This window comes from Arvicola amphibius, chromosome 6 (genome assembly GCF_903992535.2).
Source record: "Arvicola amphibius chromosome 6, mArvAmp1.2, whole genome shotgun sequence".
NCBI lineage: Eukaryota > Metazoa > Chordata > Mammalia > Rodentia > Cricetidae > Arvicola > Arvicola amphibius.
In genome coordinates this window covers 15,173,881-15,193,901 of record NC_052052.2, presented here as the reverse complement: position 1 = coordinate 15,193,901, position 20,021 = coordinate 15,173,881, and the positions used below count along the sequence as shown (strand labels likewise).

Here is a 20,021-nt window from a genome sequence, read left to right as displayed (position 1 = left end):
CACATAACGCCCCGTGACGTCAAAGGGCTCGGGAAAGAAGTCGGAATCCGCCCAGACTCAAGTTAAATCATCCTTCAGGGAGCCGACTCTGGAGTCTCTGGCTGACCCGGCTTCTACTGTTAACAGGTCCCACCCCACAGTCCCGGCGGCCCTATGGTGTGCGTTGATTACTCTTTCGGGTGACTTTGTCACAGTAATATGGGAAATAGGTAGAACAAGGACGGGCGCCCAATCGTCCGAGTAGCGGACAGAGGCTGAAGCGCGATAGCCTTCACTATGGCGGAGAAGACGTGGCAAACTGCCTTTGGGCAGCTTCTTTGCCGGCGTCCGCCCGTCATTTTATAAGTGCTTGCGGCGCAGGGCCTGCTGGGAGCGCGCCTGCGCAGACTCTGGCTGGGCGTACACCTCCAACGTCCTTCGGCGCGGAGGCTGTCGGGTATCGGCGGCGGTGCTTTGCGGCTGGTCGTGCTGGCTGGGCGCGGGCGGGCGGGCGCGGCGACTGTGGCGCGCGCAGGTGATTGACTGGTCCTCCGGCTGAGGGGAGCACTCTGTTCTTTCGGCTGGCAGGTGCCGGAGCCCGTTCGGGCGGAGGCGGAGGAGGCGCCGGCGGCCGCCTGCCTCGGCAAACGTTTTTCCGATCAAGGCCATGGCGCCCCGGCTGCAGCTGGAGAAGGCGGCCTGGCGCTGGGCGGAGACGGTGAGGCCCGAGGAGGTATCGCAGGAGCACATCGAGACCGCCTACCGCATCTGGCTGGAGCCCTGTATCCGAGGCGTGTGCAGGTGAGGCTCCCACACGGCCGAGGCAGAGTGGGTGACGGGCCACGGAGGTGCACGGTGCAGGTGCCTCGCCTCTCGGTTTGCACACCGCGAGCTACGCAGCCTCCGGAATGATGCGGCTGCTGGGCTCTCATCCAGAAGATGGCGGTGGAGATGGTTGGAGATAGGGCTTAGTAAACACTGGAGGGTTGGCCGGTGTTGGCCCCAACGGTGCCTTTTTCATGTGTAAAAGAGGAACTTGCCGGCAGCGAACTTCGTCACGTTTATGTCTCCTGTCACTGCACACCGAGAAGGCCTGATACCCTAAGTATCAGTTTGCAGAGAGCAGCTTTAGGAAAAAAAAAAAAAAAAAACACTTGGTTAACCTACGTCATCGGCTCCCCAGTCTCATTGGCCGGCTCTCTCTTTGATCTGGTACCTATTTATTTTGGGCACCCGAACTCCACACCACTTTGCAGAGTAAGAATTTTTGTGGTGCAAGGTCTGTTTCTTTTTGCTTGGCTCTTGACTCTTACTTTTTCTCGACCCCCTTCGTTTACGTTGAATCCTTCTGCTTGGAGTGGTTTTTCTCTTTCCCACCTTGTAATCTGGTCTGGTGCGTTGAATCGAAATGATTATGCTAGTCTTGAGCTGGGCATGCTCAGTAGCTCCGTTGCTTAGGGAGGTCCGGAAGATGCGAAAGCCTTAGTTCACTGCCTCGGAGCTGCCTCATTTGAGATATACGTAAAGTAGGGGCATCGTTCTGATCTCCAGATAGTTATCTGTTCATAAATACAGCTTAGACTCCTCTCAAAGTTCTGGAATGACATCAGTCTGTGCATTATGGAATTTAAACAGCTTTTTGAGGTACTCATTCGAAGTGTACAGTTACAGTGCTGGAGGTTTAGCTTGGGGGGTAGAGTGGCTGTTTTGTATGCTTGAGGTACTTGGTTCAATTTCCCGGCATTGGGGATAAAATAAAGAGTCCAATCTGGGCCTGGAGGGATAACTAATTTTTCCCAACACCCACATCATCAAGTGGTTTACAACCACCTGTAACTCCAGCTCCAGGATATGCAAAGCCAGCTTAATACTATGGACACCTGCACACCGGAACACATACACTTAAACTTGGAAAAAATCCTTTTCGAAAGTTGTAGGAAATCTTAGTAGAGTCCATTGTATCCAAATCCAAGGTATTTTTTCCTTTTTTTTTTTTTTCTTCTTTTTGAGACAAGGTTTCTCTGTAGCTGTGGAACCTGTCCTGGAACTAGCTCTTGTAGACCAGGCTGGCCTCGAACTTACAGATCCGCCTGCCTCTGCCTCCCCAATGCTAGGATTAAAGACGTGCGCCATCACCATCTTCCGGACCTCCCTAAGCAACGGAGCTACTGAGCATGCCCAGCTCAAGACTAGCATAATCATTCCTGTTCTTTTTGTAGGGCTGGAGACTTTGTATGTTTTAGGATTTTTGAGAAAATATTTTTGTTTCTTGCCTATGAGTGTAGTGTGAGCTGTGGGCTGCTTCCCGCCGCCCAGCTCTCGGCTGCCTGGCTAGCTTATGCCCCGAAATAACAACACACAAACTGTATTCATTTAAACACTGCCTGGCCCATTAGTTCCAGCCTCTTATTGTCTAATTCTCACATCTTGATTAACCCATTTCTAATAATCTGTGTAGCACCACAAAGTGGTGTCTTACCCAGAAAGATTCAGCATGTCTGACCTGGTGGCTGGCTTCATGGCGACTGTCCCAGAGAGGAGAGGTGGGGCAATTGTCTGAGCCATCTACCTCACTTCCTTCTTCCTGTTCTGTCTACTCCACCCACCTAAGGGCTGGCCTATTAAATGGGCCAAGGCAGTTTCTTTATTAACGAATGAAATCAATAGAAACAGAAGACTCTCCCACATCATATGAGTGTTTTGCTTTTGGGTGTGTGTACACATACATGTATACACCATCTCTGTGTACCACCAGTGTGTGTGTGTGTGTGTGTGTGTGTGTGTGTGTACCACCTGTGTGCAACATCAATGTGTCTGATAAGCATGGAGGTCAGAAGGGGACATTTGATCTCCTGGAACTGCAATCAAAAAGGTTTTGGGTTTCTTTTAGTTTGTTTTTGTTCTTTTGTTTTTTGAAAAAGGATTTCTGTGTAGTTCTGGCTGCCCTGAAACTCACTCTGTAGCTCAGACAGACCTGCCTCTGCCTCCCAAGTGTTGATGATCTGTCCTGTCCTGTCCCTTTAAGAGACACTCTTAAGTGTCTCCCGCCTACTCCCTCTCCATCTGCTGAGGCAGGCAGATCTCCCTGCTTGCAGCCTGAGTCCTTCCTTTTCCCTCTCTAAGAGGCAGCTTCTGCCTTTCCCCACTTATCTCCCCCTTTCCTCCCTTTGTTCTTCCCCCCTTCTCTCCTTTCCCCTCCATAACCCACTAAATAAATATCCAACCTCACTCTGCATGGCATGCCTATCCATTTCTCTGGCTCTCACCTGCCGTGTGGCTCCCTGCCTGGGACCAGCTGCCTTTGAAGACCTGCCTTTGGTCGGAGACCTGCCTTTGGAGACCTGCCTTGTGGTCTTGTTGCGTGCTTATGTGTTTGTCTCTCCTCGTGGCCTGCTGCAGCCAGCGACTCAGGGAACTGCGCCTTCCCTGCCTGGGACTGGCTGCTCTTGGGACCCACTGCCACCCAGGGACCTGCAGCGTTTCTGCCACTGCAGCTACTCGGGGATCCGCAGCATTTTACTTAATCCATTACACCAAGTGCTGGGATTAAAAGTGCATGCCATCAGGCCTGGTTTTAAAAAGGATTTTCAATTACTGTATGGGTGCTGAGAACCAAACTATTTTTTTTTTTTTTTTGGTTTTCGAGACAGGGTTTCTCTGTAGCTTTGGAGCCTGTCCTGGAACTCACTCTGTAGACCAGGCTGGTCTCGAACTCACAGAGATCCACCTGTCTCTGCCTCCCGAGTGCTGGGATTAAAGGCGTGCGCCACCAGCACCCGGCTGAGAACCAAACTCTTAACTACCGAGCCATCCCTTCAGTAGTTCCTCTTTATCCTTAAGAAAAAGTCTCACTAGGCTGTCCAGGCTGGGGTGTGTGTGTGTGTGTGTGTGTGTGTGTGTGTGTGTGTGTGCTTGTGTGTGCGTGCACCCTGTACATGCTTACCTGAGAGTTACAGTCCTGCTAGTCAGCAGTGTAACTTTATGGAGTTATGAGTGCAATGGGCTGTAGGCATGTGCCATTCTGTTGGTGCTGCAGCTCTAACCCAGAGCCTTGTTCGAGCACCACTGAGTTACGTGAACTACACTCCCAGCTTTCATAGTGGGTGTGAAGTGATGTAGTGTCTGGTGTCTGTTGATTGCCTCCTACCTGAACCCTGCAAATGATTAGCAAACTCTTTGCTGCAAAGCTATCCCCTTTCAGGTCACATTGGCCATTTTATTTCCTTTTATTTCCGTTTTTTTCATTCCTTTTGGGGGTGGGTGGTTTTTGAGATAGGGTTTCTCTGTGGTGTAACAGTTCTGGCTGTGCTGGAACTTTGTCAACCAGACTGACCTTCAGCTCACAGAAACCCTCCTGCCTCTACCTTTCGAGTGCTGGGATTAAAGGTGCATGCAACCACACCCAGCTTTTTTGTTTTGTTTTGTTTTTAAGATAAGGTCTGACCGTGTAGTCCCTGCCTCTGCCTTTTAGGCCCTGGGATCAAAGGCATTTGCCACCATGCCCAGCAACATTTTTCAGTCCATGGACCTATAGATTATTTCTTTTGCCAGTCGTAAACTGCTCTCCTGGACACACGTGTGCACTTGTTTACTCTGAATGGGGAGGGGAATTGTTGGGTCAAGTGGCAATTGTCTTTAACATTTTGAGAAAATACTTTTTCTCAGTGTTTCACATGCAGTGTCTGAAGATTCCAGTTTCTTTACAGTTTTTACATTTATCTTTTTTGTGGTTTTATTTTTTTTTTTTAATATTTTGGTTTTTTAAGACAGGGTTTCTTTGTAGCTTTGGAGCTTGTCCTGGAACTCACTCTATAGACTCGACTCCAAAGATCCATCTGCTTCTGCCTCCCAAGTGTTAGCATTAAAGGCATGCACCACCACTGCCCAGCTTGGTTTTTTTTTTTTTGAGACATGGTTTCTTTGTGTAGCCCTGGCTGTCCAGGAACTATCTCTGTAGATCAGACTTGCTTTGAGTGCTGAGATTACAGGCATGCCACACCACTGTCCAACTCATATATTTCTTTACAGAAATTATTTTAGGGTTTTGTTTTGGAGACCGAGTCTCGTAGTTAATGTTGGTCTCTGACTCTGTGTGGGCAAGGATGGCCTTCAGTTTCTCCTCCGTCCACCGCCCAAGTTTGCATCCTATCTGTGAGGTGCTGGGGCTTGGGGCTCATACCCAGAGGTTGTTGTATATAAGGCATCTTCACATTCCTCCACCTCCAAACCCCGGTTTTGTTTTTGTTTTTGTTTTGTTGTTTTGTTTTGTTTGTTTTGAGCCAGGGTCTCACTACCTAGACCAAGCAAGCCTAGAATTCAGAGATCCATCTTTCCATCTTCCTGCCTCTGCCTCTGCCTCCCAGGAATAAAGGTGTGTGTCAGCATGCCTCTAGGACTGTTTGTATTTCTGAAACTCCTTTGAAAAAAAAAATCACAGGGTAAGAACAATGCTACTAAGTCCTCAAGACTCCTCTTGGGGTGGGCGAGTGGAGAAAAGGTCTGAGAACAGCTCTAAGTTTGTTCTCCTGCCATTGCATGGGTTCTGGGATCTTCCACTGAGCTAAGACAGGGTTTCTCTGATAGTCTTAGCTGTCCTGGAACTCTGTAGGTGAGGCTGGCCTCGAGCTCACTGAGATCCGCCTGCCTCTGCCTCCTGAGTACTGGGATTAAAGGCATGCACCTCTTTTGTTTGGGTTTCAGACCACAGCTCAAACTGTTCTTGAACTTAGTGATTCTCCCTTTGCATCTCCAGCAGGCATCCTCACAGCCTGCTTTCGGTATAAACTTCTCTCCTTGGACCTTGATGTGTAGACCAGCCTGGCCCTTGAGTTCACAGCCATCACTGTGCCACACTATTACTGGTTTAGGAGGCTTTGTGCTGCAAAGCCAATGTCTTGTCCTGCTTGAATGCTGTCTGTCTATCTAGCCTGTCTACTCTTAGAGACTTTAATCCTTCCAGGCTCTAAGGGACAAGACACACAGCTCCTCATGGGGAGTTTAGTTTTTCTTGAGATAATGACTCATTGTGTAGCCCAGCTTGACTTTGCAAGCTTCCTGCTTCACCCTTCTTTGGAGCTGGAATTATACCTTTTACCTTGCTCTGCGCCCCCTCCCCACCCTTCTCTGTAGCCCTGAATTTACTCTGTAGACTGGCCTCTAACTCTCAGAGATCTGCTTGCTTCTGTCTCCTTAGTGCTTCTATTAAAGGCATATGCTACCACCACTGGCAATGTACATTCTTATATTTTTTTGGTTGACCATAGCCTTTAACGGCCAAGCCATCTCTCCAGCCCTCTAAGTACACTCTTTTTTTTTTTTTAAATATTTATTTATTATGTATACAATATTCTGTCTGTGTGTGCCTGTAGGCCAGAGGAGGGCACCAAACTCCATTACAGATGGTTGTGAGCCACCATGTGGTTGCTGGGAATTGAACTCAGGACCTTTGGAAGAGAAGGCAATGCTCTTAACCTCTGAGCCACCTCTCCAGCCCCCTCTAAGTACACTCTTTAACAAAGTTGGGACTGGAGATGGAGGTTCAGTTGATAGTGTTTGCCTATCATGCAGGAGCCCTGTGTTGTATCCCCACCATAAAAACAAGTTGTCTGTAATCCAAGCACAGATTGCTATACATGCAAGATCAGTAAGGTCTTAGTAGGGTCGCCCAGGCCAGCAGAGGCTACAGAGTGAGACCCTGTTGTTGGGAATCTCCAGCTGGCCCCTCTACCCCAACATTGGCATCACAAACCCCGCCCAGACCCACCAAGGGTTGGCTCCTCCCCCAGAGCCTACATCATTCTTCGTGATCATGCCTACAGAGCTCTGGTCTCTAGAGCTGCCATGTGAATTCTCTCCTATTTTCTTCCCCTAGCTTTGCTCAGATTAAACTGGTCTTTTTTTTCTTTTTTTCATTTTTACCTGGTCTTATTAATTCGGCCTGATCTTACTGCCTGACTTACTGCATCAGTGGAGAAACCCACTACTGGGCATCTCAAAATCCTGATCACCTGTCTTCGACAGAACCGTTTCTTCTCTCGTGGGAAACAGTGATCTGTGAAGATACAGCGTGCAGCCTGGTGACAGAAGGCCCTGCAGGGTCTCTGTTCTGTCGAGGCCTCAGCTGCACTAGTCAGCATAGGTTCTTTCGCTGAGCCGCAGCTCTTATTTTTATTTTCTGTTTCTTTATTTGGCAAGCGAGGGTAGGTAAGCAGCTTAGCTTAGTTTTTTTTTTTTTTTTTCTTTTTAATTTGAATTCCTTATGGTACCAGGAATGGCCTCTTCAGGCCTGGAGGGGGTCCCTGTATGGCAGCCTTTGACACTGCTGCCACAGTGAGCTGACTTCTTTGTCCCAGTGATCTGACTACTGATTTAGTAGTTCATTTGCCATGAGGAATTTTTCTTTCTAAATTGTTCCAAGAAGTTGAAAGCTTTAAATCAAAGTTCCTGCTTTAATGCTGTCAAGTGTTTTTAGCAGTTTGAATCTTAGATGAAAGGTAAATAGAGATGTTTGGAGACCTTTGGAAGAGTAGCCTGTGCTCAGAGAGCCAGAAAGCTTGTCTTGCAAAACCACGGGTAAAGGAGAGTTCTTGGGCTGGGGAGATGACTCAGTGCTTAGGAGCACTGACTGCTCTTGCAGAGGACCTGGGTTCACTTTGGTTCTCAGCCACCGACATGGTGGCTCATAGGCACCTGTAACTCAGTTACAGAAGATCTGACGCCCTCTTCTGGCTGCCAAGGGCTCCTGCATGTACAAGGTGCACAAAAAACTTGGGAGGCTAAAACCAGAGGATCCATACATAGTCCATGGCCATCTAGGCGAAAGTGAATGTCAGTCACTATAGAAACTGAAACAAAACAACAAAAAATAATTGTGTTTTTGAGGCTGTGTGTGCCCTTCTGCATGCTTGTGCATAGGCTTAGTTTTACAGTCTCTCAGTTCTTCCAGCTGCACTGGCTTTGGGGTCCAGTCTGGTCTCACACTTACCAACCCCTTCAGCTGCTGAGATTGCAAGTGAGCACCCAGCACAGTGGTCTTTGATTGTCATAGCTGACTTACATCAGTTCCTTAGCTAAGAAAGTCTAAAAGTTCTTAATTAAAAGTGATAGTGCAACCTGTTTCCTCACACATTCTGGAGGTGAGCAGGTCCCCAAATGTGAGTGAACTGTTTAACTGAGCATTTCTTGTTTGATTTTGAAACTGTTGTCAACCACCGAGTGCTGAGACAACATTTTCTCCAGAGTGATGACCAGTTTCAGCAGTCCTGTAATAAAACAGCTGCTGATTCCCTAATCTGAGGTATTGCTATATTAGCTGCCCACCTTATGATAATTTTCTTGACTGTGAGCTGTTTTGAACACTGTTAGGGACACTATTTATCTTCTATGTACATTGGTGTTTTGCTTGCATGTGAAGGTGTGTGTGTGAGTGTGTCAAATCCATGTTAAAGACATCTGTGAGCTGCCATGCGGGTGTTGAGAATTGAACCCAGGTCCTCTGGAGGAGCAGCCAGTGCTCTTAACCACTGAGCTCTCTCTCCAACTTGACTTTACTTCTCCTTTAAACTTGTTTGGATTTAATGCAGAATGCGGTGCACCCCATGTTCTGTTGGATGGAGTGAATGGGTAAATATGGGGGCTGTTAACAGCACTTCAGCCTCTTTGACTTTTGAATATGCTTAAAAGAAAAATACCTGTTCACTGATTATTCAGGTCTGGATGGCCGGAAAACAAATGAGCATTCTCAGTTTACATCGAGATATCCCTGAAACTGACAGGATTCAGTATGTTTAACTGAAATGTCAAAACTTAGACAAATCATGCAACTCAGGATTGGTCAAACTGGACCACCAATATAGGATGTTCCTTAATCTGTAGGTATGCCTGCAGGTAGGTGTGCAGTATGTTTCAGGTGTCCAATATTTATAAGCTATATCACATGCTCATTTTGAGTTTGAGAATTGCAACTACCTTTGTGTCCCCTGTGCTCTGATAAGCAACTCTCCCCATATTCCTGTAACTCCCAATAAAGCTCATTGATTTAGCAAAAAAAAAAAAAAAATTTTTTTTAAGAAACTGTTCACTTTTTTAAAAGAGAACTTTGAGCTTTTGTTGTTTTTGAGACAAGGTTTCATCTGTATAGCCTGGCTATCCTAGAGTTCACTATGTAGACCAGGCTGGCCTCAAACTCGTAGACTGCTGGGATTAATGGCATGTGCCACCAAACCTGGCTAGAATTTTTGTCATTTAATGTTTGCTTTTAATAATTTATTTGTAATTTATGTGCATTGGCATTTTGCCTGCATATATGTCTGTGTGAGGGTGTTGGATCCCCTGGCACAGAAGTTATGGACGCTTGTGAACTGCAGTGTGGGTGCTGGGAATTGAACCCAGGTCCCCTGAAAGAGCAGCCAGTGATCTTAACCGCTGAGTCATCGCTCCAGCCCCTTTTAGTGTTTTTGTTTTTTAATAAAAAAAAAAGCTGAAGAGATGGCTCAGTGATTAAGAGCACTGGATACTCTTCAAGAGGTCCTGAGTTCAATTCCCAGCAACTACATGGTGGCTCAAAACCATCTATAATGAAATTTGGTGCCTTTTTCTGGTGTGTAGGCATACATGTAGGCAGAACACTGTATACATAATAAATAAATCTTTAAAAAAGAAAAGAACACCTTTCATCCCTGCACTCGGGAGGCAGAGGCTGGTGGATCTCTGTGAGGTCGAGGCCAGCCTGGTCTAAAGAGTGAGTTCCAGGACAGGCTCCAAAGTTACAGAGAAACCCTGTCTCAAAAAACAAACAAACAAATAAATAAATAATAAAGAAAAGAAAGAATTTGAAGCTAAGCATGACTAGCATACGCCTGTAATCCCAGCATGAGGATCAGGAGTCTAGGTGGACCTTAGTTTAAGGAGTGCTGAGGCTGGCCTGGGCTACATGGGGTTCTGTTTCAAAGGCAACAAAATAAAATTAATTTACAGATATGATGTATGTGCCTTTAATTCCAAAACGCAGAGGCAGAGGCAGGAGAATCTCTGAAGTTGAGGCCAAGCCAGAGTTACTCAGTGAGACATTGTCTCTGAGGATGGGGGAGGAGGGCAGAATTAGAAAGGACAAACAATACAAATTACCAAAACCTTTACAAAACTTTACAAAACCTTTACAAAAACTTTTGTAAGTTTTATGAAGTTTTTAGGTCACAGACAGCCATTCTTTGAAGCCAGCCATAGAGCCAGTTAAGTGGGTGATGTGTGGAGGATGGAAAAGGATGGGGAAACCTACATCAGGAGCAGGAGACTTAAGTGCCAAGCCTTCCACAGCAACTGCTTTCTGAAAAAACTGTCTGCCCAACCAAATCACATGATGTTCATTTATTTTTCAGTTTTTAAAGTTTTACCTACTTATTTATTTATAATGTGCATTGGTGTTTTGCCTGTGTTTATATTGTGTGAGGGTGCCAGATCTTGGAGTTACAGGCAGTTGTGAACTGCTGTAGATGCTGGGAATTGAACCTGGGTCCCCTGAAAGAACAACATGGGCTCTTAACCACTTAGCCATCCCTCTGTCCCACGTGATGTTCATTCTGAGACATTTGCATCATTCTGACTGGCCTGGAACTTGCTTTTCTGAGTGTTGGATTAAAGGTGTGCACTACCGTCCTGTCTGCCTGCCCACCCTCCCTCCTTCCCTCCTTCCCCCCTTCATTTATCACTGCTTACATAACTTCTGTCCCATGTTTCCCCGCTTGCACCTCTTTGCTCTCCCCTACTCCTTTTTTTTTTCTTTTCCTCGAGACAAGGTTTCTCTGTTACAGTCCTAGCTGTCCTGGGACTAGCTCTGTAGACCAAGTTGGCCTCACAGAGATCCGCCTGCCTCTGCCTCCTGAGTGCTGGGATTAAAGCCATGCGCTACCACCGCCTGGCCTGGCTCTTCTCAACTTCTTGACCTCTTTTTCTTTAATTATTGTTTTACACACACACACACACACACACACACACACCATACACACAAACCTGCTGAGTCCATTGACTACTTGAGATTGGATGACTGTCAGGGGGCTCATCCTTGGAAGACAATACATTTGTAACACCTTGAAAGTTACTTCTTTCATGTATAGATTGTGTGTTCCACTGCAGAGAGTATAAGAGAACAGAGCCATGAAGGTGGCTCGGAAGGTAAAGCCTCTTGCTGCTAAGTCTTAGTTCCATTTCTGGGATCCATGTGGTGGAAGGGAAGTTGTTCTCTGACCCCCACATGCATGTGTGGTGTGTGCCCTCCCTGCAAATGAATAAATGTAATTTAAAAAAAAGAAAGATGGGAGCCAGGTGGTATACATGTAATCCCAGCATTCTGGAGGCAGAGGCAGGTGGATTACCACAAGTTCCAGGCCGGCCAGCCAAGGCTACATGGCAAGTTTTCAGACGTGGCAGCAAGTAGCATAATCCCCTCCAGCATTTCTGGAGACATGTTCTAGTCTTCTGCTGTCAGCAAAGCCTTGGTGACAAAGCTCACAGATATGCACATACGTCCTGGTGATGTATTCTAAAGGGAAAGGAGGATCCATGAGCCTGTTACATTCAGCCGTGTTTCTAGTTTCTCTTAATCTGGAATTGTTTATGTGCATGACATTTCCTTTTTTGTTTCTGAGATTGGGATTGTGGGGTATTTGCTCATGGCAAAAGTGTGTGCTTTTGACCAGAACACTGCAGAAGTGATATTGCCTCCTAGTGCCCAGGTGGGCAAGGGACTGTCAGGTAGATCTGTTTGTTCTTTGCTTCATAGCGCTGTTGGTTGTTTGGAGTGGTGGTCACTGGGTTTCTCAGAGTTACTTTTCATTTTTTGTAGTTAATGTGCTGTGCTGAGCTACTTCAAGACATTGCAGTCTTGTTCTTTAGCTTTCCTTGTTACTTTATTTTGAAAGATGTCACCTGGTGAGTTCTGATTCTGACACAGCTGCTCCATAATTGGCTTTTTTTTTTCTTTCTGTGTAGAAGCAGCTTTTCTCCATCTGTCCCTCTGTCTCCTTATGAAGACAGGATCTCAGTGGTTAGCTCTGGAAGCTTAGTGTAGTGTGTAGCCAAGCTGGCCTCCAGCTTCCTTTGACTTTTGCTCCTGAGTGCTGGAATTACACTTGGGAGTCACTGTGGCTTCCTTTTCCTTTTTGAAATAGTGTCTTCTGTGTAGCCCAGGCTGACCTCCAATTACTGCAGTGATGCACAATAAATAAAAACTCAGGGACAGATACTGGGGTTCAACTTGAAGGTCAGGAAAGTAAAACAACCAGTCACTGGCCCTTACCTCGACCTCAGTCTGAAATGGTGGTCCTGCCTCCAGAAATCTCAGAATGAGCCTGAGCCTGAGCCTGAGAGCTGTCTCCTCCTGTTTTATAATCCTCTCTAGGGCTGGGAGTAAAGATGTGTACCACTGGGATTAAAGGTATGCATCGCTTGGTTTCTATGGCAACTAGTGTGGCTACTGGGATTAAAGGTGTGTGTTACTTCTGCCTGGTCTGTAAGACTAACCAGTGCGCTGCTTTACTCTCTGATTATTAGGCAAGCTTTATTTATAAAAATATAAACGAAATACCACTACACTGCAGTCTTCTGGCCTCAGCCTCCTAGGCCCTGTTGTAATGATTTACCTATTTTCTGTTGCTGGATTTGACCAGTGGGTACTCTGCCGCTCCCAGTATGGGATTCTGTGGCTCCCTTCAGTATGTGCCATTCTTTTTTTTTTTGTTCATTTTTGTTTTTCGAGACGGGGTTTCTCTGTGTAGCTTTGGAGTCTGTCCTGGAATCACTCTGTAGACCAAACTGGGCTCGAACTCACAGAGGTCCGCCTGCCTCTGCCTCCTGAGTGCTGAGATTAAAGCTGTGCACCACCACTGCTCAGCTGTGCCATCATTCTTTTAGGGGCACAGCAAGACAGTGTGTGCTCATTATAATTTATTTCCCTCGGGAGCCTTAGAGTTTTTAATGGAGAATATTTAGACATCAGGATTTGTTAAAGGAACAAGGACCAAGCTCGTTAGCAAGATAAAGATCTTGGGGTACTGTTAAATGAGTGTTCTGATTAATGATTGTGTTCAAGTGGTTTAGCTTTACCCCAGCCCCCAAATTTGGATTTGTCCAACTTGAAATGTGTTCTGCTTTTGTTGGTTGCTGAGTTCCTGTCTGTACCTGTGCTGAGAAGCTGTTAACCCCATCCTAGTAACAAAAGAACTATACAGAATTTCAGGACAGTCAGGGTTACGCAAAGAAAATCCTGTTTCAAAAACCAAAAACAATAAAAAGCCTAATCCTATCTAAGTAGTAATGGTAGATGCAAACCTGGTGTACAGAACGAGGTCTAGGACAGCCAGGGCCACACATAAAACCCTGTCTTGTGGCGGGGGCGGGGGGGGGGGGTAAGATTATAAACAGATGAGTGAGTGATTAAATGAAAGAATGAAAACTCAGTAATCTTCTCTTTTCACTTCCTAGGAATCTTTTAATTCTTATTTTTTATCTTGTAGAAGAAATTGCAGAGGAAATCCGAATTGCTTAGTTGGGATTGGCGAACACATTTGGTTAGGAGAAATAGATGAGAATAGTTTTCATAACATTGACGATCCCAACTGTGAGAGGAGGAAAAAGGTGAGTGGCTGTGGGTGGTCGGCCATGTCTGTTGTGGTTCACTTCCTGTATTCAGAGACCTGTGATGAGGACATGTACCACAGCAGTGGAGGGAGGCCCTGCGGCCATCCCCAGAACTCCCTTTCTGCTCTAAAAAAGAAGCAGAAAGGAAAGAAAGAAATCACAAACGCACAAAGGGTTAACCATTTCGGTAACCTGTGTAGGTGTCAGAACTGGAGACTTCATGGCCTTGTGCATTGGAATTCTTTGTTTTTATTTTGGAAAGTCTAGGTAAACCACAGTACCCACATTTAATTGCACAAAACTATCTATCTATCTATCTATCTATCTATCTATCTATCTATCTATCTATCTATCTATCTAGTGCTGGGGATCAAACCCAGGGTTCTCTATACTGAGCTACATCCTAGCTCCCAACATGCTTTAACAACAGGTAATCATGCTAAGCGGTGGTGGGGCATGCCTTTAATTCTAACACTTGGAGGCAGAGCAGACAGATCTCTGAGTTCAATGCCAGCCTGGTCTACAGAGTGAGTTCCAGGACAGCCAGGGCTACACAGAGAAACCTGTCTTAAAAAACAAAACAAAACAAAAATAGACAATCACACAGTATAGCAAAGCTCTTAGATGGTGGTCTTGGTTTGCGTTCTGATTGTCTTTAAGAAGAGGTGCTAATAGAAATTGCCATGATGGTTTTTCTTTGCTTTTCATGGCATCTGTCTTGTGTAATATTTGTGTACACACACACACAAACACTTTATTTATAAAGGCTTTAAAAATGTGTTAGTGTTTCTTTTTTTTTTTTTTAGAAACAACCCAGTTTTTAAAATATTTATTTATTTATTTATTTATTTATTTATTTATTATGTATACAATATTCTGTCTGTGTATATGCCTGCAGGCCAGAAGAGGGAACCAGACCTCATTACAGGTGGTTGTGAGCCACCATGTGGTTGCTGGGAATTGAACTCAGGACCTTTGGAAGAGCAGGCAATGCTCTTAACCTCTGAGCAATCTCTCCAGCCCCCATGTGTTAGTATTTCTAAAAAGCCCAGCATGCATCAGTGAGCACTGCTATTTTCCCAAGTAAAAGGGATATTTAAGTTCAAGATCTCTGAAATAGAAGGGGGCCCTTTTCTCTGTCTCCCAGCTCTTCTGGAAGTCTCATTTTGTCTTCCTACTAAGTGCTGGCGTTTAGAAGTGTGATGAAAAGCCTGCGCACACATGCTTCAGCGCACCTGTTCTGTTTTTAGGGTTAAGAGACTGAGATGACAGCAGTGCTAGAGATGAGCACTGTTGCTGTCTGAGGCCTCTTCTGTGGTCAGCTGCAATGATGGCAAGTATAAAAGGTCTCCATGAAAACTCTGCTCCACTTGCAGCTAAGAGGGGTTCAGGTGATCATGCTGAGCTGGTTGGGTGTAAAGTTATGAATAATGCTCTTTGCAAATCTTTAGTTTCGTGGAGGCTAATGTTGCTATATGACTCTTGTGTTTCTGTAGAATTCGTTTGTGGGCCTGACTAACCTGGGAGCCACCTGTTATGTCAACACCTTTCTCCAGGTGTGGTTTCTCAACTTGGAGCTTCGACAGGCACTGTACTTATGCCCAAGCACCCGTAGTGACTACACAAGGGGAGATGGTGTCCATGGAGAAAAAGGTCTGTAGTGACTACAAAGGAGGAAACATGAATTCTGGTTTCATACCAAGTGTGGTGCTATAAACATATTCGGGATTCAAAATATATACATAATCAACTAATAAGTGAATCATTTTAAAAAATTATTTTAATGTTTTATGAAAGAGATTTGAGGGTGGTGGTGGTGCACACCTTTAATCCCAGCATTTGGGAGGCAGAGGCACACAGCTCTCTGTGAGTTCCAGGCTAGCCTGTTCTACAGAGTGTTCCAGGACAGCTGGGGCTGGTTACACACCCTGTCTTGAAAAACAGAGAGAAGGTGGTGAGTGGGGGGAGAAGGCAGGGGGAGAGGGGAGAGACTGGCTATACAGAAGACATTGGCTATAATAAACAAACCATTTGTAACTCCAGTTCCCAGGTGTCCAGTGCCCACTTCTGGCTTTCTTGAGCAACTGGCGATACATGAGTCAAAACACTCATATACATAAAATAAAAATAAATTTCTTAATCTTTTATTTTTTGTGTATGAGTATTTTGTTTACATGTTTGTTTGTGCACCACGTAGAGGACATTGAACTCCCTGGAACTGGAGTTATAGGTGGTTGTTAGCCTTCATGTGGATGCTGGGAATTGAACCCAGGTTCTCTAGATGAACAGCCAGTGCTCTTAACTCCTGAGCATCTCTCCAGTTCCATCTCATCCTGCCCTATGTTGTGTGTGTGTGTGTGTTTGGGGTTGAGACAGGATCTGTCTGTCTGCTTAGCCCTGGCTGCCCTGGAACTCGCGGTGTAGAACAGGCTGGCCTCAGACTTACAGAGGGGCATTTGCTTCTGGAGTGCTGGGTTTAAAGGTGAGCGACACCACATCTGCTCTTTCGTTTGCTTGTTTTAAATTAAAAAAGAGGTAACATCTACATTCTAGTAGGCTGACTAAGATGCCTTGGAACTCCTGATCCCTCTTGCTCTGTCTCACAAGTGCAGAGTTTCTGGATGTGTAAACCACCATGCCTGGCTGGGTTTAGGTAGTTTTGTTTTTGTTCTTTTAAAGTGAAACTTGGATTTTTCTTTTAATAGATTATGAGCCTCAGACAATTTGCGAGCATCTACAGTACTTATTTGCTTTGCTTCAAAATAGTAACAGGCGATACATTGATCCTTCAGGATTTGTTAAAGCCTTGGGCTTGGATACTGGACAGCAGCAGGTAAGAACAGCTAGCTCCAGTACTCTCCTATCCCCTCCTACCCTTCCCTCCTCATCTTCAAAATACTGACCTATTTCTTAGTGTTCCTAGGGAAGATGAAGTAGGGTGCTTCTTAAAATGCACTTTTTGATTGGGTGCGGTGGTAGAGACCTTTAATCCCAGCACTTGGGAGGTGGAGGCAGTTGCAGGCAGATCTCTTGAGTTCCAGGCCAACCAGGCCTATATAATGATAACGTATCTAAAAGAAATTCTACTTCGAATTGTTTGTTTGAGATAGGATTTCTGTAACTTTGGAACCTATTCTAGAACTCACTGTGTAGACCAAGCTCCGCCTGCCCCTTCTGCCTCCACCTGCCCCCTCTGCCTCTCAAATGCTGGGATTAAAGGCATGCGCCACCACCACCCGGGTCTTCTTTGGATTTTACTGCTCTTGTTTTCTGATGTGATGTGTTTCTTATTATGCTTGTCATTTTATCCTTTGCATGGGGCTTGCATGGGTAGCCCATATATGATGGTTCTGTTGAATTTATCCATATTAGGTTTCATGGTCTAAGCTGATGAGGATAACTGATCAGGTCTCTTCCTCAAGAGGGCGCTAGATATCATTACAGATGGTTGTGAGCCACAATGTGGTTGCTGGGAATTGAACTCAGGACCTTTGGAAGAGCAAACAATTCTTTTAACCACTGAGCCATCTCTCCAGCCTGACTATATTCTTCCCTTCTGCCCCTCTCCCCCCAAAAGGGTTTCAGTGTATAGTTCTAGCTGTATTGGAAAGTACTTTGTAGACCAGGCTGGGCCCTAGAACTCAAAGAGATCCACCTCCCTCTGCCTTCTATGTGCTGGGATTAAAGGCGTGCGCCACCACCACCCAACCCCCTTGTTTAAAAATTGTGTTTTGTTTTTAATTTATGCCTGGGTGTTTGCCTGTACATATGTATATCTGTCCACATCTGTGTATGCCTTGTGCCTGATGGGGTTAAGAAGGCATAGAATCTTCTGGGATTGTGATAGTTGTGCTGGGCACAGAACCTGGGTCCTCTGACAGAGTAGCCAGTGCTCTTAACTGCTAAGCCATTTCTCCAACTGTCAGCTCTTTCTCAAAACTGATTTGTGGGACTGATACAGTATAGCTGTAGTCTTTTTTGTAAAATGCTAAGGTGGAAATACAGATTGTTTCTGAGTAGCATTTGTATTAGAAGTCATTAAGTAAGATACAAATTTTTTCATTAATTCAAACTGCAGGATGCCCAAGAGTTTTCCAAGCTCTTCATGTCGTTGTTGGAAGACACTTTGTCTAAACAGAAGAACCCAGATGTGCGGAACATTGTGCAACAGCAGTTCTGTGGGGAGTATGCCTATGTGACTGTGTGAGTATTGCAGCTCTCATGGCATCACCTTTCAGTTCAGTCCCCTGTTGTCACAGTGATGGGTTATCATGGGACCTGAAGTATTTATAGCAGTACATTTCCATGGGAACATGAAAGCAGCTACCTCGCCAATTGCAGTTGAATGCCAACAGGTGTTGGGAACTGTATGGCTGAAGTCTTTGTGTGACAGCCATGTAGTGTGGGCTGAGATGTAAGGTTGGAACTGGCTAGAAAACTAAATCATGTTCAGCAGCTCTTGGGAATGTCCTAGTCCTTAAGTGACTGATTCCCTAGTCAGCCTTTATCCTTGTTCTCCCTGTAATTCATATGCTACAGTTTCTGTAACAAAATAATGAAGGTTATAAACACTCCCCTGTCTAGCATGTGTTGTAATGACACTGGGTTGCTCTTGTCCGTCATCTTAATTCTTTTTTTTTTTTTTTTTTTTAAGATTTATTTATTTTGTTTACAGTGTTCTGTCTGCAGGCCAGAAGAGGGCACCAGATCTCATTACAGATGGCTGTGAGCCACATATGTGGTTGCTGGGAATTGAACTCAGGACCTCTGGAAGAACAATCAGTGCTCTTAACCTCTGAGCCATCTCTCCAGCCCCGTCATCTTAATTCTGTTGCTTTTACATTGCAGTTGCAATCAGTGCGGCCGAGAGTCTAAGCTTGTATCGAAGTTCTATGAACTGGAGTTAAACATCCAAGGCCACAAGCAGTTAACAGATTGCATCTCCGAATTCCTGAAGGTACTTGTATCTCAGCATATGTGGCTTCTGGTCACTCGTGGTTCCATGCTGTTTTGGATGGCATTTTGATTCATGGGTACATCCATTACTGGAGACTTTTCCATATAAGAAATACCTACTTTTATAAAAGCCCAAAAGGAACTAAAATGTACCAACGCAACCTGCATCTTAGCTACTTTTAGGATTTTCATGCTCATTTGTATGTGAAATTATGTGTACGGTTATAGATAGCACAGTATTTAAGGAAATCTGATCTTTGTTACCATAAAGCTAACCTATCTTGTTATGTAATAGATAGATATGTTCCCATTAAGTGGGAACATAGCCCCTCCCTTCATGTTTCTGCTTTCTGTGTGTTTGGAGTTCTGCAGAGATAGAAGTGACTCCTTTTTCTTCTGTGTGAAGAAGGCTTCATTATCAATCTTGACCAGGTGGGCAGTGTTATAAATGAGCTTGGAGTATACAGCTTCCTGTCTTTAAACAGTGTCATGTGTACGTTCTCTGTCTTGTACACAGTAGTAGCTGAAACCATTAGTCATGCGTTGACTTTATCCGTCTAAAGACTTTGTGAGCGTTTACTTTGTATTAAGCATCATGGTGATGTTGGGCTGACACTATTGGCCAAATGAAGCAAAATCAGTCTCAATGGAGTTTGAGTACAGTAGCATGACTACCAGGGACTCTAATGTGTAGTGGTCTACCACTGCATGTGCTGTGAAGGTCCTCCTTCATGTAGGTGTGGCTGGCTGCAGTTTGAAATGAAACGGTTACAGCAGCAGGAGTGAGCGATACCAGAAGGCAGGAGAAGGGTGCTCATGGGCATTTGAAACATTGAGAGCAGAGCTGTGGTGACCTGACCTGTGGTTTGAGGCCAAGAAGGTTGTGTGTGGCATAGTGCTTGAGCAAAGGAAGAGGGACAAAAGCATAGAGGTGGCCACAACAGAGAGGCCTGGTTTAAAGTGTGACTTTTACATCAAGTGAGACTTCAAGGCCATCATGGTTATGGTCCTGGGAGAGACACAGTGTTACCAGGATGACTGTGAGTGCTGCCTAGAAAAGAGGCTGAGGGGCGGGGCCTGCCAGGACCATGGGTTAACTGAAGACGTGGTGAGTAGTACTCATGTCTTCGGTTAACCCAGGGTTAACTGACTAGCTGGCTTTTCTATCTTCAGAGTAGAGTCAGTCATACTTATGCACTGAGTACAAAGGTGAAAGTCAAGGGATTTTAAGGTTTGTGGCCTGATTAGTTGGAAGAATATTGTCATTTCTAAGATGGGAGAAGACTGAGAAGGGCAGGGTTGGGAGGGAGAGGAATTATTTGTGAGGTGAGGATAGAGTTGAATGCTGGAGATAGAAACGCAAAGCAGGACTTCAAAGCCAGCTTCAGCTATTTCAAGTAAAGACTATTCTGTGTTGCATGAGACCCTGCAAAAATTTTGACTTGAAGGATAGC

At 45.3% G+C, this 20,021-nt stretch overlaps 1 protein-coding gene across 5 annotated transcripts in view; it reads left to right on the top strand.

The window, feature by feature from the left end:
* The first annotated feature begins 29 nt into the window (after positions 1 to 29).
* The window catches only part of Usp48 (ubiquitin specific peptidase 48), a 70,741-nt gene continuing 50,749 nt past the window's right edge, over positions 30 to 20,021 (top strand). For 3 of the 5 annotated variants that reach the window (XR_006020831.1, XM_038332515.2, XM_038332514.2), the window contains exons 1-7: positions 30 to 158; positions 568 to 780; positions 13,488 to 13,608; positions 15,108 to 15,264; positions 16,317 to 16,444; positions 17,690 to 17,814; positions 18,460 to 18,568. Coding sequence is in view for 4 of the 5 variants with exons in the window: in XM_038332515.2 (XP_038188443.1) it covers positions 154 to 158; positions 568 to 780; positions 13,488 to 13,608; positions 15,108 to 15,264; positions 16,317 to 16,444; positions 17,690 to 17,814; positions 18,460 to 18,568 (858 nt within the window). In the remaining variant the exon portion in view is untranslated. Of the gene's footprint in view, positions 159 to 457; positions 781 to 13,487; positions 13,609 to 15,107; positions 15,265 to 16,316; positions 16,445 to 17,689; positions 17,815 to 18,459; positions 18,569 to 20,021 lie in introns of those variants that run through there. The other 2 variants (XM_038332516.2, XM_042055192.1) reach the window with 2 other exon arrangements.